At 47.4% G+C, this 17,925-nt stretch overlaps 10 protein-coding genes across 10 annotated transcripts; 4 read left to right on the top strand and 6 right to left on the bottom strand.

Annotated features, from left to right (window-relative positions):
- Window positions 1-50: 50 nt before the first annotated feature.
- On the bottom strand, window positions 51-353 carry SMD3 (mRNA splicing protein SMD3; the record flags this gene model as incomplete). The annotated part of the gene is made up of 1 exon (XM_037282711.1): window positions 51-353. One exon carries the CDS (start codon window positions 351-353, stop codon window positions 51-53), a length of 303 nt encoding a protein of 100 aa, XP_037138606.1.
- A 152-nt stretch (window positions 354-505) lies between these two features.
- PEP3 (tethering complex subunit PEP3) lies at window positions 506-3,280 on the top strand (the record flags this gene model as incomplete). Its single annotated transcript, XM_037282710.1, has 1 exon — window positions 506-3,280. One exon carries the CDS (start codon window positions 506-508, stop codon window positions 3,278-3,280), a length of 2,775 nt encoding a protein of 924 aa, XP_037138605.1.
- A 261-nt stretch (window positions 3,281-3,541) lies between these two features.
- On the top strand, window positions 3,542-4,240 carry TAF10 (Taf10p; the record flags this gene model as incomplete). The annotated part of the gene is made up of 1 exon (XM_037282709.1): window positions 3,542-4,240. The coding sequence occupies one exon, from the start codon at window positions 3,542-3,544 to the stop codon at window positions 4,238-4,240; it is 699 nt and encodes a 232-aa protein (XP_037138604.1).
- Window positions 4,241-4,563: 323 nt separating this feature from the next.
- Window positions 4,564-6,081, top strand: CDC37 (Hsp90 co-chaperone CDC37; the record flags this gene model as incomplete). Its single annotated transcript, XM_037282708.1, has 1 exon — window positions 4,564-6,081. The coding sequence occupies one exon, from the start codon at window positions 4,564-4,566 to the stop codon at window positions 6,079-6,081; it is 1,518 nt and encodes a 505-aa protein (XP_037138603.1).
- A 145-nt stretch (window positions 6,082-6,226) lies between these two features.
- On the bottom strand, window positions 6,227-8,344 carry GID11 (Gid11p; the record flags this gene model as incomplete). The annotated part of the gene is made up of 1 exon (XM_037282707.1): window positions 6,227-8,344. The coding sequence occupies one exon, from the start codon at window positions 8,342-8,344 to the stop codon at window positions 6,227-6,229; it is 2,118 nt and encodes a 705-aa protein (XP_037138602.1).
- A 364-nt stretch (window positions 8,345-8,708) lies between these two features.
- STB3 (Stb3p) lies at window positions 8,709-10,079 on the bottom strand (the record flags this gene model as incomplete). The annotated part of the gene is made up of 1 exon (XM_037282706.1): window positions 8,709-10,079. One exon carries the CDS (start codon window positions 10,077-10,079, stop codon window positions 8,709-8,711), a length of 1,371 nt encoding a protein of 456 aa, XP_037138601.1.
- A 908-nt stretch (window positions 10,080-10,987) lies between these two features.
- STM1 (Stm1p) lies at window positions 10,988-11,782 on the top strand (the record flags this gene model as incomplete). Its single annotated transcript, XM_037282705.1, has 1 exon — window positions 10,988-11,782. The coding sequence occupies one exon, from the start codon at window positions 10,988-10,990 to the stop codon at window positions 11,780-11,782; it is 795 nt and encodes a 264-aa protein (XP_037138600.1).
- A 118-nt stretch (window positions 11,783-11,900) lies between these two features.
- PCD1 (8-oxo-dGTP diphosphatase) lies at window positions 11,901-12,866 on the bottom strand (the record flags this gene model as incomplete). Its single annotated transcript, XM_037282704.1, has 1 exon — window positions 11,901-12,866. One exon carries the CDS (start codon window positions 12,864-12,866, stop codon window positions 11,901-11,903), a length of 966 nt encoding a protein of 321 aa, XP_037138599.1.
- Window positions 12,867-13,051: 185 nt separating this feature from the next.
- HG536_0C00900 (uncharacterized protein) lies at window positions 13,052-14,809 on the bottom strand (the record flags this gene model as incomplete). The annotated part of the gene is made up of 1 exon (XM_037282703.1): window positions 13,052-14,809. One exon carries the CDS (start codon window positions 14,807-14,809, stop codon window positions 13,052-13,054), a length of 1,758 nt encoding a protein of 585 aa, XP_037138598.1.
- Window positions 14,810-15,425: 616 nt separating this feature from the next.
- On the bottom strand, window positions 15,426-17,477 carry ACS2 (acetate--CoA ligase ACS2; the record flags this gene model as incomplete). Its single annotated transcript, XM_037282702.1, has 1 exon — window positions 15,426-17,477. The coding sequence occupies one exon, from the start codon at window positions 17,475-17,477 to the stop codon at window positions 15,426-15,428; it is 2,052 nt and encodes a 683-aa protein (XP_037138597.1).
- Between the last annotated feature and the right edge of the window lie 448 nt (window positions 17,478-17,925).

The following is a 17,925-nucleotide window of genomic DNA, read 5'->3' as shown; positions in this document are numbered from 1 at the left end:
TATGCTACATATTAGATCTCTATTTATCAACTGATAAATAGTAGATGGGTCTATCTTTTCCTTGGCCCACGTATTGGTGGATTAGGCCTCGATTGAGGTCCTGTCTTGAACAATGGTGCGTTCTGAAGCAGATCTGGTACAACGACAAATCGGATCTGTGAGCCTCTTATAAATACGTGGTCCATTCGGCTCACTTTGCTATCACTACCCGTTACTGTGACGTCCCTCAATTGAACGTTCATGTTATCTTCACTTTCCACCAATTTGCCTCGGTAGGTCTCACCGGTGGACAGTTCCAGTGATATTATATGTCCTTGAGCCTCATTCAACAGCTTGACTGGTATGCTACTCATAGGTGGCTTGGTTTGCTTGATCCTTTCTATAAAGTTCCTTACTTGATGAACTAAGAACTTAAGTCGCACATCTCAGGTTAAAGACGAAGAAGACATTGCATAGGAGGCTTGAGTACAAGAGAAGGCCTCGCGCAGGTCCAGCTGGTAGAGGCATGAACGTCGAGATTGAACATGTTCAATTGGATTTTGTTACGGAGTTAGAGCGCAACATCTGCTCATTAAGAGTGCAAGCAAATGCTCTTTGTTTCGCTCTCAAGAATGGTTTGATATTCCTGATAGATTTGGACTCTCCTTCAGCAGTATCGAAATTCAGCATACCGTTGGTGACTGCTTCCAATAATTGTGAAAGGTTGATTGACATGTGGCTGAGCCCAGATGCGAGCAAGCTCTTTGTGAAGACTAATTTTGCTAAATACTACCTTTGTGATGTGGCATCCATGAAAGAGAGGATCGATAAGGGCTTGGAAAATAGCAGAACAGGCATTTTCACGGTGAGAAAGCTTTTGAAAAAGAATTGCGATATTAAAGTAGTCGATTGGGGTCGCGATGGTAATATGCTATGTGGCACCATCGATGGGCAGGTGTTCTACATCGAAATAGTTGGCAAAAACGGGAAGCAGAAGAGCGACCCCGATGTGTCGATAATCTATAAAAGCAACAACAGGATTGACGGTATTTTATGGGATGGAGAAGGGCATCTGGTGCTGGCCTCTGGCAATAGCATAGCGTATTGGAAAAATGTCACGATAAAACGAGAAACAACTTTAGGCGAACCGCCAGAGACCGAAGAATTCGAGCAGCTCCACAAGGAAACCAGCAGAAAATTCGCTTCCCACGAAGATATGTTTGCCTGGATAACTCAGACAGGTATCTTATTTGGAAGCATCAAAGATAAATCAAAAGTCTTGAGCAATGCCAAAGTGTTTTTGACTGTAGAACTTCCGGAATCCAAGCACAATATTAGAGATATTATGCTTACTGAGCACCATATAATCGTTTTGAGAGGTTGTACTGTCACGTTCATCAATCAATTAAGCAACTCTGTCGTTTTTGAGGAATCGATATTGAACGAAGCAGGCGAACGAATGATAGGGCTAACTGCAGATTACTCTCAGGATGTCCCGACGTTTTGGTGTTTTTCCAACACGAATATATATGAGATTGTTTTGAGCAATGAATCACAGGCTGTATGGAGACTCCTCTCTGAGCAACACCAATACGATGCAGCGTTAAAATTGCGGGATTTGACCGATCTTCAAAGACAAGAGCTCTATTTCCAAAAAGCATGCTATTTACTTGACGTGCAGGATCGACCGGTAGAGGCGGCGCGATGTTTTGGTAAATCTTTCATTGCTTCAACAACCTCTATAGCCCTCAAGCTTCTGAATTCTCGAGGAAATACAGAGTCACTACAAGTGTTTTTACTCGCAAGGCTTGATAGTTTGACGTCGAAGGATCAGGTGCAGCGAATACTACTTTCAAGCTGGATTGTTTGGACTTTCATGAAGCTTCTAAATGACACCGATGAGGGTATAAATACAGAAAGGCAGGAAACTGAGTTAAAGCAGCTGAATGAGCAGAAAGACATGATCGAGGAGCGACTGAGAAAATTCTTTGAAACTCACCTTGAATGTATGGACAAAGAGACAGTGTATCAAATCCTTGAGGAACAAAATAGAAAGCAGGCTCTACTGTTCTTTGCAAAATTGATCAAAGATCATGACTATGTGCTCTCATATTGGGTCCGTCAAGAAAATTGGTACGAAGCCTTGCGAACGCTTCTGGATATGCAGGACCCAGAAAGTGTTTACAAATATGCCACTATCCTGTTAGTGAATTCTCCTGAGGCTACAATACATACGTGGATGAAGATCGCTGGTGTAAATCCGATTCAACTGATTCCCTCGGCGTTGACCTATTTCACTAACTTCCAAAAGCAATTGCGTGTAAACGAACATGACAAGCATAACTTTGCATTGACGTACCTCTTGTGGTGTATCGAGGAGCAAGAATTCCGTCAGACTATCTTGTTCAACACCGCCCTCTATATGATGATCAGTCAAGGAAGTCCGATTGGTGAGGAAGAAATAGATTCCCTGCGACTTATTAGATTTCTTGATGCCCATGAAGGGTACTATGACAAGGACTACATTCTCCGACTCAGTGTGAAATTCCGGAAAGTGGAGGTATCGATCTATCTTTACACTCAGTTGAAGTTGTACGAGGACGCTGTGATGCTGGCCCTGGAAAACAACATGATACCATCGGCCAAGTTGGTCGTCAACAATAAGGATCTAGAATGTGATCCTAAGCTGAGGAAGTTTCTCTGGTTGCAAATCGCAAGGTCAATGCTAAGCCAAGAAGACGGAAGCCGCGACGTGAAGCACACAATGAGGACAATCATCAGCGAGTCGAATGAGATTCTCGAAGTGAAAGATTTACTACCCCTTTTTGATGAGTTTACGACGATTGCTAACCTCAAAGATGAACTCATCCGCAGCCTAGAGAAGCATGGCAGATCGATGCGTCAAATATCTGAGCAAATCAAGCACTCCGTGGTAATCAAGAAAGAGATATTGAGAGATATCGAATCCTTCAAAGAAAGGTATGCTATCTTGGAGCCAGGGGTTTCCTGTAGTCGATGCCAAAGGGTCCTGCAAACAAGGAAATTTTTGGCCTTTCCTTGTGGGCATTGTTTCCATACCGATTGCCTGATAAGAGCGATTCTGGACTCGAACGACTATAACTTAAAGAGCAAGATTGAAAGCTTCCAACGCCGGATGGCTAAGGACAAGAACTCTGTGAAAGCAGAAGAGCTCGAGGCGCTTATAGCAGCCAAATGTTGTTTGTGCAGCGATATCAACATCAACACAATCGATGAACCTCTCGGAGCTAACGAAGAGGAGGTCAAGAAATGGCAGCTATAAAGAACAGCTGAGTAAACAACACTACGTAGCTGTCGAGACCGCCTCCCCAGTGTCTAGCTGTGGTGCAGCAAACCTGGCCAGAAAAGTCCTCAAATTTACCAAGATATCTCCGCCGGGAGCACTCCAGCGAGCCTATGGATTAGCCACTGCGTTCCAACGCTGAAGTGGTTGCTCCAAGGCGCTTAACACCGGCCTCGACTAGCGTTGGGTTTGTATCTGTGCCACGTATATAATTATGAGCTTCTGAGTGCTCGCTTCTTAATGAACAAGCGAGGGTATACCAATACGTTCGATGGCTACAAGAGAGGGATAGAGAACAGGAGTGAGGAGATTCAAAGGACCATGAGTGATAGAGAAGACGAAGATAAGATGGAGCTTGATGAAGAGGTGGACGAGTTTGATGACAACGAGGAAGGACCCATTGATAATGGACAACTATTCAATCAAGGCACCGAGACGAACCGTGAGACTGATAAAGCCTCGTCAGAGAAGCCACGACTCGACGACGGTTCTGGGAAATTGTTTGAGATACCTGAATTTACCAGGAAGGACAAGACGCTGAACGATATACTGAACTTAGTCGAAGATAACCCACCGATTATTCCCGACGCTGTCATAGACTACTACCTAATGAAGAACGGTTTCGACTGTGCCGATGTAAGAGTGAAGCGACTGCTAGCCCTGGCGACTCAGAAGTTTGTAAGTGACATTGCAGCCGACGCTTACGAATATTCGAGGATCAGGTCATCGGTTGCGGTCAACAACGCCAGTAACGGACAGGCAAGAGCTAGGCAGCTTCTCGCGGGACAACAGCAGCCGGGACAACAGCAAATATCGCAGCAACAACAACAGCAGAATGAGAAAACGACCGCAAGCAAAGTGGTCTTGACAGTGAATGATCTGAGCAGCGCCGTTGCAGAGTACGGCCTCAACATCACGCGACCAGATTTCTATCGCTAGCGGTTGTCGAGACCGCTTAACAAGAGGAAACTCAATAATGGAGTCGTCACAGCATGAGAGGAACTCAATGGCTCACAGCAGCCGCAACCGGGCTAGTTATCATATGCGCTGGTGAAGCTTCTTAGATGGAAGAACTTGTCGTGTATAGTGACGGGATAGTAGGTAAGTACGTAGTAAGTAGTAAAGGTTAATGAAGGTGCCACCACCACCTTAATACCAGATGGGTTGAGGGCTAATTCTTCCTAGTGGCTTAACTAGTGTCGAGAATAGTTATTAGACCTGCAGTCATCATTTACCCAGACATATTATCTTTTGAAAAGAAAATGGCAATTGATTACTCGAAGTGGGACAAGATCGAGCTTTCGGATGACTCGGACATCGAGGTGCATCCTAACGTTGATAAGCGTTCATTCATCAAGTGGAAGCAGCAGAGTATTCATGAGAAGAGGCTGAAGCGGAACCAAGATATCAAAAATTTGGAGACCCAGATCAATATGTATGCGTCTCTTAACAGGCGAGTCGACAAGCTTCTCGAGAATCTGAAGGATAGCGATTTGGTTGTGAAGGACACTCTCGCCAAGTTTTTAAATGCCAATTTTGATAAGCATGAGAAGAGCATGGGGGATAATGTGGATCCAGATATACCCTCTTACAATGAAATGGTCGAGGATCTTTTTGAGCAACTGGAAAGAGATGCGAAGAATGAGGGCAAAGACCCGAAGGATGGCGCCGTTATTCGTCAACTCGTTCTTAAGCATAGGCAGAAAATTGATAATGTTACCGTGGAAGCAAAGAAAAAGCTGGAACAGTTGTACATTGAGAAGAATTCATCGATCTCATCGGAAGATATTAAGCCAGGCTTCGACAGCGGTTTCATGAACAAAAAAGAGTCTGCAGTAGAAGAAAAAGTGGCCGAAAATTTACAGAAAGCCGCTGCAAAGACGGGAATCGGATCGCCAGTACCAGCCGTTGATTTGCCCAGTTTGCCGGCCAATTTCATTGAGTACGAAGATGTTATGGAATTGGCGCCTGAAACAGAAGCATTTGGTGAGATAGCTAGTAGCGATTACGCGAAATCAGAGGAATATCTCTTGAAACATATGCCTATCATCTCCGAGCAACAAAAGGATGCGCTTATGATGAAAGCATTCGAATATCAAATGAAGGGAGATGAGGAAAGTACATATCGTGTCATTCACCAATCGGAATTGATCGCTTACATTCGGGAAATTTATGACATGAAGAAGATAACCGGACTCGTTTCTAGCGAGATGGAACAAGTAATAGAGATGTTCTTTGAGAGGGTTGTTCGTGGGTCAAATTTAGCCGGGAAACAGTCGTTTTTGCAGTCCGTGCAAGCTAAGTTCGATCATGTCAAAAATCGCGTGCGAGTCATGGAACAAGAACATGAAAATGAACAAGAAGGCGTAGAGACTATAGAATTGAAATCACTTGATGAGTCAACAGAACTGGAGGTCAACCTGCCTGACTTCAAATCGGAGGATCCTGCTGAAGTCAAAAGAGTGGAAGCCTTTCAAAAGCTACCACAGGCCATGCAGGATGCAATCAAGACAAAAAATCTTGACAAAGTCAACGAAGTTTTCGCTGAGATACCTATTAAAGAAGCTGAGGAGTATCTTGAGCTTTTCAATGAGGCTGATATCATTGGGGTGAAGGCTTTGCTTGAGACTGAGGAAGACTTCAAACAGCTACAGAACGAGTACGAAAGTCAAAATAAGTTGGAAGACTTGTCACTTCATGGGGATGCCAAACCAGAGGACAAAAATGAGGAGCTATCTTCCTCTGAAGCCGTTGAAAATACAGCTGACGTTGTTGATTGAGTTTGCTTTCAGCAGCCCCCCAACTAAAATTCGATAATTATTGGCGCTATATAGGTTACGTGGAATTACCTACCCGCTCTATTTCGGGACCTTAAATAGGCAGGCATGAATAACGAGACATTAAACTTACACACAAGTAAATATGCTAACAGAAATCATAGCTTGAAAAACTTCTCCTCGCCCAGGAATTGATGTTCCATTTCATGATTCCATAATCTGTTCCGATAACTAGCGAGCATCCGTTGCAGTCTTCGACCCAATCAATACCAGAAATGTTATTCTCCTCTGTTGAATCGGAAGCGTAATAGTTTGAAGTGGAATTTATCGAAAAAGCTCTCAATGTATGACCATATCTTCCACTTATGGGATACGTTGAATCCCGGGAGTTTACATCAGCGTAGGCATCGTAAATATCATCTTCATCAACAGAGTTGCTCGAAGAAGCTCTGTCTCTTGTAGCACTTGCAAAAATGCCAGTACGCTGTTCAGGATAATTATAATTATCCACTGCTTGATAATGTTGTTGCTCAGGTATCGAGTTGCCCAGGATTGCCGGATCAATACCTTCCGCATTTTCAGAAATGTTCGAGGAAGTAGAAAATCTCCTCACTCTAAATGACGATCTCCGTCTCACACCACGGCTAACATCCACATTTTCGACTTCTTTTTCGTCAGAATCCCATGGCTGAGGAACGCTGAAATTATTCGAAAGCTTGTTAAAAGCCCTTGGGTATGGGACGACTTGAGGCTCCAAATATTTGAGCGGTACACTATTTGCCGTAGTGAGCCAAGGTTCAACGGCCGGATTAGGAGATGTAGGCAAAGAATGACGTCTTCTGCTAGTGCTTCCGTATGTCGACAGTGAAGAAGATGAGGATAATGGTGACAAGCCAGAAACCATCGGGGCGTTCCTTCTTCTCAGATCAGCTAAAATATCGCCCGTGTTACTGGATATCTCTGTCTCTGTTTTCAACTTATCTGGAATTAGAATGACCTGGTGATTCATGAAATTCCTGGTATCGACAACGTGCACCCTGCCCTGATGTTCCGAAATGAAAAGCAGGTCATCCAAACCGTAGCTAAACTTACACACCCTAAATGCACCATTATGAGAGTGTGGCCTTGTAGATGATATTTCAGCGAGGGGCATTCCCATATTCCTAACATCATAAATTAAGCAAACACCATTTTGGAACAAAGTTGCAAATTGAAGATCGTTTTCAGAGAAACTACTATAGAATCCGTGATCACCTCCTGGGGCTTCGTAGATATGGTCAACATATCCGGAACCGTCTGGCAATGCAAATCTGGGAATACGTTTGGCTCTGGAGATAGAGCTTCCCCAATCCGCCTGATTGTCATAGGACAAAAAGAACTGACCGGCAAGCTCATTTTGTCTATAAATGGCAAATTTGTTAGAATCGCCTGAGGCTATTAAGGTTTTACCATCATGAGAGATAGCCGCATTATTCAAAGCAAATTTCAAATCCGAGTACCTGCGCACCAGCTCCACCCCTCTGTTGTTAACATTGCACTGGTAAAGATGCCCGTCATTGTTGCAGGAGTATAAATCATACTCCTGTGTTGACCTCGGACTCAAAGTAACGCAATTATTAATGAATTGCCCCATTGTGTGAGATGAAGAAGCACCAGTCTCGGTATTATGAAGCGACAGGATACCTTTCCATATGCTGGGATTACTGTAATTGCTGTGATCCGCTAACACGTTTCTGTTAGCAAGCTTCACGGGCTCCGCGGGCGGCGGTATCGGCGATCCGTTATTTACTTCGTGAGCGATCCGCGACCAATTAGTGGGAAAACCCTTATCGTCTGGTCCAATAAGACCACCACATGCAATCAATCCCTGCGATTCCGTGAAACTGCGAGGTTTAAAGTTGAATTCGACCAATTTCTGAGACGGAACGTTATGGGAACTTCGAAGTCGGGATCCCGTGCTCTTCCTCGCGTTACTAACGCTATTCCTGCGAGATTTCACCTGCTTCCTATGTCTGTAATACTCCATCGTGCTCGCTTGCCCCGTATCCAGCATTCTCACCGAGTGATCAAAGATGTAAAGCAACTTTCCTGGCTGCTTCGACGAAGATCGCAAGCAGTCTCGCAGTTGCCAGTGGTTGATCGATATCTTGGCGTCGTACAGCTCCAAGCCAGGCATCATATAGTTTTGATATACCTTGTCTAACCCCGTGTTGAGACTTTCATCGTCAAGCTCGTCACTATTCCTATGGCTCCCATCAATAGTCATCCTCCCGCAGATCCTGGTACTCGTGCAAACTTCTCTAGATACTGATGATAATCCTATGACTCTTGAAACAGGATGTTTATTGCAGCAAAAGGCTCTGACTAATCCTCACACTTCCCTCACTACTTCCTGATCTGACGAAAACAGGACACGCACTGAATAGTCAAATATACCGCATCCAAAGAGCCGTCCAGCCTCAGGAGTAGTAACTCAAATCAACCGTTGGCGCCGTAGCCATCAACTCTTTATATACTCCACTGCCATTTCGTAAATGGGGTTCCCCCTAAAAATGTCACGTGATTTGTAGCCATTTGCGGTCACGTGATGGATTCTGGATAACGGCTAATGGCTCGATTTGGGCTGAATATCAGGATTTTAGGCTCATTAGCAGCTTTGCTGCATCGCTGCTGTCCTCGCTTTGGCCTGCTCTTGGCTGCGATTGCTGTTGCTGGTCGTCGCGGCCCGTGCGCACCGCGGGCGGCGGTAGCTGGTGCTCGAAGCCGGGGATCTCTGAAGTGTCGATCACCTTCGGGGCTACGAACCCGTTCGGCGACGTGGCCACGGTGTCCATCTTGGGTGGGACGCTGTTGTTCCGCAGTGTCGCAGCGCCCATGGCGGCCCAATCCTCTTCGTCTGTGTCCGAGTGCCTGTCGGTCTTGTGCGACGGCTTAGCGCTATGTTGTCTTTTCCTGTTGCTTCCCTGCGAAGCTGCCAGGAGCGGTGGGGCCTGAGTGGATGTTTGATATGTCAATCGCGGCGACGACGTGGGGATCCAGTGGTAGTTCTTGTGCGGGAGAAGCGTAGATCGTATGCTAGACTCTTTCGAGAACGACACGCGGGATTCCCTCCTTGACGATGACTCGCTCAACGAGTTTGAGATCTGCTCTAGATCGATCATCGTCGGCGTTGCCGATAGCGAGACGGCCGCGCTATTGCTGGAGCCACCGTTGGGGTGATCGAGGTGAACGCCGGGCTTGAAGACCGATGAGTTGGCCATCTTTGAGCTCGATCTCCTGCCACCACGCTTTCCCTTTAGTAGCGGTCTCACGCGTTGTGCCAGCAGCTCGTGTTCCACGCCTTCGGGGGACGAGTCCGCAAACACCACGCTCGATTTCCTCCTTCTGAAGCTGTACGGATCGTCGCTCTTGACAAGATCATCATCCTCGTCCTCGTTGCCGTCTTCCTCCTCGCGTCCAAAGGGCTCGTCCTCGTCCTCGGAGGCCAGTGGGTTCTCGTCGATATAAACCACCCCTCCATCTCCGTTTTTGCCCGCAGCCAGCGAAGCCAGCGGCTGTTTTTTGCCCCGGTTATGGCTACTACTGCTTCTTCTCCTCTGGCTCTCCTGTGCCACTATATCCTTCACCTTGGCGTTCGCCGCATTCGTCAACTCTCTCTCTTTGGCAAAATTCTCCGCCTCCACCACCTTGGCCGACCACTGGCCCCAGCCGATCTTCTCAAACACAACGCTGCTGTCTACGTCGCCGCTCTCCATCGCACTCATGATAAGTCTGCGCTGCTTCGAAGACGACAAATCCTTGAAACTCGGAATCTCCGCCCCCAACGTCTGCGTTATATGCCGAATCGCCAGAGGGCCCCTCTCCAACAACAGTGCTGACAGTTTCGACGGCGTCACCATCTGTGCCGCAGCCAACCCTGCTGGTGAAGACGTAGATATCGGTTTCGGTCCCTGTACAATCCCCTTCTTGCCCGTCTCAAAACTCCCCTCACCTGTTGGCATAGTCACTCGTCACTTTCTGAGCTCTAACCGTTTCAATGAGTCTGAATTCTCAGTTGTCCAATCGTCACAAACCTTTATAAGGAGCCCAACTGGCACAAATTTCGTTATATTACGGTGATTTTTCTGTCGAAAATCCCGACATTACCAGTCGTTACTGCGCACATGGCCTCCCACGCAACACAGCGGAGCCACCTTCGTCACTTCTGCTAGTTGATACGCCTACTGGCGGGCGCCTGCTACTTGGTGGTGAACTCGTCAGTGCTGGCAGTGAGTAGTTGAGCCGCTCCGGCGCTCTCGCGTCCGACACCAAGCGCCGCTGTAAAACCAAGTGTAGATAAGCTGTATGGCTGCATGAGGTCTTCGACTCGCTCCTGGACGTGGCACCTCGTGTTCGAGTTGACGCGGTTCTTCGTGTTCCTGCTTACCGACAGGCCTTGTTAAGTACTGTGTCCATTGGGCATCAAGCGCTAGGCACGCAGCGCGTTCTCTCAGTTCCCAGGCTAGCTCTTTGCAGACGCTACACACAGACCTCGATCAGGAGTTGTGCTAACCGCCCTCGAGAAAGTATGCCTTCGAGAGCTTATGTCTTTTGATCCTCGCAGAACGGCGCTACCAAACATTGGTGTGCTGTTTACCCGGCCTCGGTGCGAAATTCGTGGTCTGGGCGCGGACCCGTTTTTTCGCCCGACGCTGAAAAATTTCGACGCTTCGCAGCGCAGCGCAGTAATGGTGGGTTCAGGGAACCAGCTGTTGCGGCATGACGGCCTGCTAGGGTTGTAGCCAACGCTGGGACCGTGGAGATGGTCGAGTGTTCTTGTCACTGATGTTGATCAGCTCTGTTGCAGGTAGGTTCTTTCTTGCTACACGAACCGCAAAGTCATAGCTACCTATCTACCCATTGCACAGCGATGTCTGCTCCAGCCAACCCATTTGATCTATTAGGTAACGACGTTGAAGACGCTGACGTTGTGATCAGCCCTCCAAAGGAGATCGTCAAGAAGAACACTTCGTCCAAGAAGGCAGACGTGCCACCACCATCTGCCAACCCAGCTAGAGCCAACAAGAACAGACCAAGACCAACCGGTAACGATGCTGCTTTGAAGGACAAGAGTGCTGGCAGACAGAGCAACAGATCCAAGGATGTTCCAGAGTCTGCCAAGACCAAGAAGACCAACGCAAGAAAGAGCAGCGACCGTCACTCCAGAACCGGAAAGGTGGACACCCAGAAGAAGGTCAACCAGGGCTGGGGTGATGACAAGAAGGAATTGAGTGCTGAAGCTGAAGGTGAATTGGACGCCCAGGCTGAGGCTGAGGCCGACAACGAAGCCGAAGCTGCTGCCGGTATTGCAAAGATGTCCTTGAAAGACTATTTGCAAGAGAAATCCGCGGGTACTTTGAACAAAGTTCCAGGAGTCAAGAAGGTCGAGGCTCTAAACGACGCTGAATTGTTCAAGAAGGAGACCGAAGTGCTAGCAGAAGCTACCAAGGTCAAGAACGTTAAGTCCAAGCCACAAAAGACCAAGGAGTTCTTGGACTTCGACGCCACCTTTGTCGAGTCTAACCCAAGACCAAGAAGAGACTTCGACAACAAGAACCGCCGTGGCGGTAGAGGCGGTAGAGCTGCCAGAGGCGGCAGAAACAGCGCTAACCCAGTTCAGACGAACGGTTCTATTGACACCAAGAACTTGCCAACCTTGTCTTAAGGCTCTTAATGGCTATAGCAGGTAGTAGATTGCATGTCTGTAATAAATAGTAATTGTTACTCACTACGTATGTTTCACTAGGCTCATCTCCAATATAGCAAATGACAGCAAGTGGCCTTCAGTATTTGGAGGCCACCTGCCTCAATCTTTTCATATAGTACCCCGGAATAACATCAGCATACTTGAGCTTATTCTCGCCCGATATCATGCCAATTTCCCACTCACTTCTCTTCTCACCTTGCAACTGATTCCCGTACTCGTGAAGTCCGTATATCAGCTCTTCATGCCCTATATCCCATTCCATATCCGTTTTGCTTAACATATCATTGGCTATTCGGGCTAGATCGTACAAGATTTTGGCGGTAAGGCCCCACAGATCGCGGCAAGCAGTGCTTTCTTGCAGCTCATCGGCTGAGCTTGTGTCCTCAATCTCATTTAGCCATCCCACGTCGTTATGGTTGCTGACAGGATAGTAGTAATGTCTCATGGGCCATTTTAACCCACCCCACCGTGACATATGTTCTCTGCGACTTACGTATTCTGGCTCATAGCCTTTGCAGTCTGGCTGCAGATGGCATACCATGTCACTGAGAGGCACCGAGAATATGGAGGACGTCTCACCAGGGTTCAATTTGCCGAAGAATCGAGAGGCATCCAATGGTGCCTCGCCGTCAGCGGTTTCGTTATGCAGGAAACATACCAATGGTTTCACACTTAGGAAGGTTCGTGATAAATAGCAAGGCATCTGAGTTGATATATGATCTATCTTCATTCCAAATTTCTCGTGTAGGATCTCTGCATCTCGCGGTAATCCAATCTCTTCTTCAGCTTCTCGTCTGGCTACCTCCTCAAAAGTCTCTTGATTATTGTCTGCTTTCCCCCCAGGAAGTGATACATGTCCAGAGAAGCTTCTGAGTCCCTTTGACCGCCTTGTAAGAAGTACTCTTAATTCACCGTTATGCCCTATGAAGAGCAAGATCAGCACTGCTGATCTTCGAGAGTCTGGCCATACTGACGATAGCGGAAGAAGGTTGGAGTGTTTGAAGCTGCGAATATTGCTTAACAGTTGGCTTGCTCTCAACATAGATGAGCTACTAGCTAGGGATCTTTAATGGTTGAACGTATGGATTCTCAACGCCATATAGCCCGCTCAGCTCTATCAAGAACTGAGAAATAGAAAAACATGGAATTGAGTTCACTCGTCAAGCTACTCGGCCTATGGCGTTAGGTTGCCAATATCATATATAATCTCGATATTAAATAGGGTCTTCATAGCTGAAGGTCAACTTTGATAGTGTAGGTAATGACGAAGGGCACAGTTATGAAAAGAATGGAATACTGCATCAAAATGAAGACCGACAAGCAGTCGAGTTGCGTGTGAGAACCCTCTAGCGGAGTATAGAATGCGGTGAAATATACTTGAGCTGTGGCACTTGGCATCGACCAAGTAAGTATCATGATAAACTTGCCAATGACGTTATCCAGCCAGTTTATTTCATACAACTTATTAGCCCAGGCAACGCCAATGATAGGTATCACCATGAGTCTCAGAACAGTCATCAGAACGGCAACCCTGACGAATTTCTTCGGCAGTTTCCCGATCTCTAATCGAGCGATTGTACCACCCAGTAACAGTAGTCCCAAAGGAACGCACGCATTCCCAATGTATGACGTAAAATCCATCAGGAAGTTTAGAACGGGCAGGCCATCGGGAGCATTGTGGACGTGCACGTCAGTGGGCACAAACAAAGCTTTCAGCCAAGGAATCATTGCGACTATAATTCCCAACAGCGCTCCCAGGGAGGCAGGCCTAAAGAAGTTTATAACGGCGTACTCGATCCATCCCATTTTGTGACGTTTCAGAAACCTCCCGATTCGACCAGCGGACGTCTGGGTTCTTGTGACTGTATACTCGTGATCCTCTTCGATGCTCGTGTTGGAGTCCGATCCATTTTCCTGCGCCATAGTCCGGAATGTCGAGTTCCTGTATCCCAGGTCTTCAGTTAACGTCAGTGGCCGAGAAAGGTCAATTTCCCCATCTCTGATCTGGTCGGCTACACTGTATTCGAGCACCACGTCGCTAATTGAGGGTCCCCTCTTTCTCAAACTTGACCGCCGGCTGTTATGTCGGCTTGGTTTCTGTGGTAAGCTTACGATATCTGTCGAGTAATATCTTTTAAGTCTTGAGTGTTCTCGGGCGCTTGGACCCGCTGAGCGTGTTTGGGCTTCTAAATCGGTGTCGGGGCATTCTCGAGGTGATCCACCTAGGCTTTTCACTGAACTAGCTCTCGAGCGAGATAGCGAGCGGCCACCGGGTCGGGAGCTAGCCGTTGTCAAATCTTCATTGTCGCTCTCGATAGCGTTGCTGCTGAAGCTTTGAAGCTCGTACGAGCGCTGATTTTCAGCGGCAAGGTTTTCGTCTTGGGCTTGATGTTCAGAGCCAAGATCATCCTTCCTCAGTGAACTCTTCCGACTCAGACCAGTGTCTTCTCTTTCGTTGTCGGCTGTGTCCCTGTCTCTGAAATCTAGACCTACCAGTCGCCAAAGACCAAAATTCATCATTAGAAAGCTTTGAGATATCAGGAAAATACAGCAGTAGGCAACGCCTTTCTCTGCTTCAGCTGATGTGAATATGGATCCGTTGCCCATGCTTTGTACATAAGCAATGGGAAGGTCTGAAATATTGGGGAAAATGCCTCCAAAAAGCAACCCCCAAAACCACTTCTTGGGAGCTGGTGTTATCAGCTTTGTGAGCAGGGCACATGAACCACCTACGGTGAATAAAAGAACCGCTGAAAGAACAATGACGCCGATTTGCTTGATATCTTTATCCGAAATGCCAGAAACAATCTTGTTGAAAGTCAAGCAGGGCAGAATTGCGTTCACAACCATATTGGATATGCCTCTAGAAGTCTCCATCGACACAATATCGAACCGTACCAGCAAGTAACCCACCGCCATGATGGTATAGATTTTCAATATAGGCTTTAAGGCAATGTAGACTGCTGCCCCCAAAGAAACTGACATGGTTAACTCAGCTTTTATTCGATGGCATTCGTAAACTCAGACACTCAAACAGCCGAATTGTTGAAGTAAGCGTCACTGATGTTCATCTGCTTGCTCTTAAAGGTAGGTATCACTTGAAAAATTAACTCCGTTTGTGATATACGCTTGTAAACCCTATCTTGATGGTCCAATGAGCTGGCAAGCAGATAGCTTCCACGAGCGATTGATGATCAAGATTGAGAACTCAATCGCAATGATCTGTTGATCTGCCTATCTTGAATACGGCGGTGTTTGATTGCCGTGAGTAGCTTTCCTAAATTGTGAAGTGATAAGAAGATTACTCTTGCCCGGATAGCGAATTCCAAAGCGCGGCTCTTGAATTAATCAAACCAATGATGTGAGTTGGCAGTTCTAGATATTGAGTATTTGCAGCTTTTGAATGTAATTTAGCTGACACTAATGTTGGTCAATGTCGCTCTCGAGCAACATAACGTTAAAAATGAAAAAAGTAGTGAACCAAGGTCGGTTGTAGCTCCAGTAAAGTTAATCTACAGAATTACACGGAGAATATCTGAATGAAATACTCGATTTTGTCTCTGTATATAAGGTCATTTATCAAAAGTTGTAGTTTCGTCAATTATTTTCTCTTTGCAGCAAAAAATTGGTTCTCTGTGGCAGAAATGATGGCTGGAACAACGTTGGCGTTGGCTAGGGTGCTCAAATCGCCCAACTGCTCTGCTTCATTCGATGCGACCTTTCTGAGAACTCTTCTCATGATCTTACCGGATCTTGTCTTTGGTAGGTCTCTGACCAAGATGACGCTCTTTGGGGCTGCAAACGGACCGATTTCACCTCTAACTTGCAAGATCAATTCACGACGGACGTTCTCTGGAGTGACATGGTCGGCATCTCCCTCCGAGACGTTTTCCTGTACGTAGCCACCCTTCAAGGAGACGAAGGCAATGACGGCTTGACCAGTCAATTCGTCACTGATACCAACGACGGCGGCCTCGGAAACGTTCTCGTGATTGGTCAAAGACGATTCGATTTCAGCGGTGGACAATCTGTGACCGGAGACGTTAACCACATCGTCGACTCTGCCTCTGATCCAGTAGTAACCGTCGTGGTCTCTTCCGGCACCGTCACCTGTGAAGTAGTAACCTGGGTATGGCTTTAGATAGGTCTCAATGTAACGGCTGTGGTTTTCCCAGACAGATCTAGCCATGGATGGCCACGAAGACTTCACTGCCAGGACACCTTCGACGTCGTTGCCCTCGATCTCGATACCAGTAACGGGGTCGATGATGCAAGCGTCAATACCGAAAAATGGAACCGTGGCGGAACCAGGCTTGGTTGGCACTGCACCAGCCAAAGGTGCGATCAGGTGCGAACCGGACTCGGTCTGCCACATGGTGTCACAGATGACACAGTTCTTGTTACCGACCTTTTCGTAGTACCATTCCCACAGATCGGGGGAGATAGGCTCACCGACGGAACCAAGCACACGAAGCGACGATGTGTCATATTTGGCGATCTCAGCCTCACCAACACGCTTGATCAATCTCAAGGCGGTTGGCGCAACGTAGAAGTGAGTAGCTCTGTGACGCTCAATGATTCTCCAGTACCTACCGTAGTCTGGGTATGCGGGCGTGGATTCGAAGATGATGGTGGCGGTACCCAAAACCAGTGGACCGTATAAAGCGTAAGTGTGGCCTGTGATCCAGCCCACGTCACCAGCGGTGAACAACACATCTTCTGGATGGATGTCGAACACATATCTTGTGGTCAATGCAGCACCAAGCAAGTAACCACCAGTAGTGTGCACCACACCCTTTGGAGAGCCGGTAGAGCCCGAAGTGTACAGCAAAAACAATGGGTCCTCAGCGTTACAAGGAACCGGTGGCAGATAGCCCCTGTGTTTCTCGGCTTCCAAGTGCCACCAGTAATCTCTGCCGGCTCTCATCGGGATACCCTCGGTGCCGGTTCTCTGGAAAACCAGGATCTTGGAGACCTGGTCCACACCGTTCAAGCCCTCGTCGACGATCTTCTTAGTGTGCACAGTCTTGCCACCTCTCTTACCTTCGTCGCAGGTAATGACCACTTTGCAACCAGCGTCCACGACACGGTCCTTCAAAGAGCCAGCGGAAAACCCAGCGAACACCACAGAGTGGATAGCACCCAAACGGGCCACAGCCAACATGGCAACCACAGCCTCTGGAATCATGGGCAGATACACAGCGACTGTGTCGCCCTTCCTGACGCCCCAGCTCTTCAACACTCCTGCCACCTCAGAAACCTGTCTCAACAGCTCTCCAAACGTGATGACCCGGTTGTCCTTCTCATCGTCAGCCTCGTATATCAACGCCGGTTTCGATGGGTTCGCAAACGCGTGTCTGTCCACACAGTTGTACGCTGCGTTCAATTCCCCGTTCAGGAACCACGCCACATCGCCCTTCTCCAAGCTCCCGGACTTAACCTTCGTGAATGGCTTGTCCCAGTCCAAGAACTCTCTGCCCTTCTCGCCGAAAAACGTCTCCGGATCCTTGATAGACTGCTCGTACATCCTGCGGTACTGCTCCATGTCCGCTATGTAACTCTTGTCCGGCTGCGAGTCAAAGAAATGCTGCGGAGCTCCCACCGCCTTCACATTCTGAGCTTCGTGAACAACCTTATGCTCTTTCACTGTCATCGTTAATGGAATATTTGCTTATCTGAAAAACTGCCGAGAAACCTCTCAAATATACGGAATATGTTCAATTGAATTGGTCCCTAATGTACAAAACCGATCAATGCCTCCAACCTTGTCCTCAATGGGTTCTTCTAACCTGCTGAAATATATGCAATATGGAACAATTAATTTTTCCGACGCTACCCTGTTGTTCCGCTTGGCCTTGGCAACAAAAATTGTCAATTTGAGGTCTGTTGGCTCCAATGACTCTTGTGATATCTTCCAACCGAACCAATCGGCTCCCATTGATCCTTTTCCCTGGATGAGTCCTGTCGTTATATATGTACATTCCTCGAGAAACTGCCACACTGCTGCAAGGCAGCGATACCACGGGAGTGCTGACCAGCGCAGCAGACGGTCAGTCGAGCGATCGGTCCAATTGCCGATACAACAGACACTGGATAGGATG

This window comes from Torulaspora globosa, chromosome 3 (genome assembly GCF_014133895.1).
Source record: "Torulaspora globosa chromosome 3, complete sequence".
Taxonomy (NCBI): Eukaryota; Fungi; Ascomycota; class Saccharomycetes; order Saccharomycetales; family Saccharomycetaceae; genus Torulaspora; species Torulaspora globosa.
Note: the sequence above shows the minus strand (reverse complement) of the source record. Positions and strands in the feature narration are given on the sequence as shown.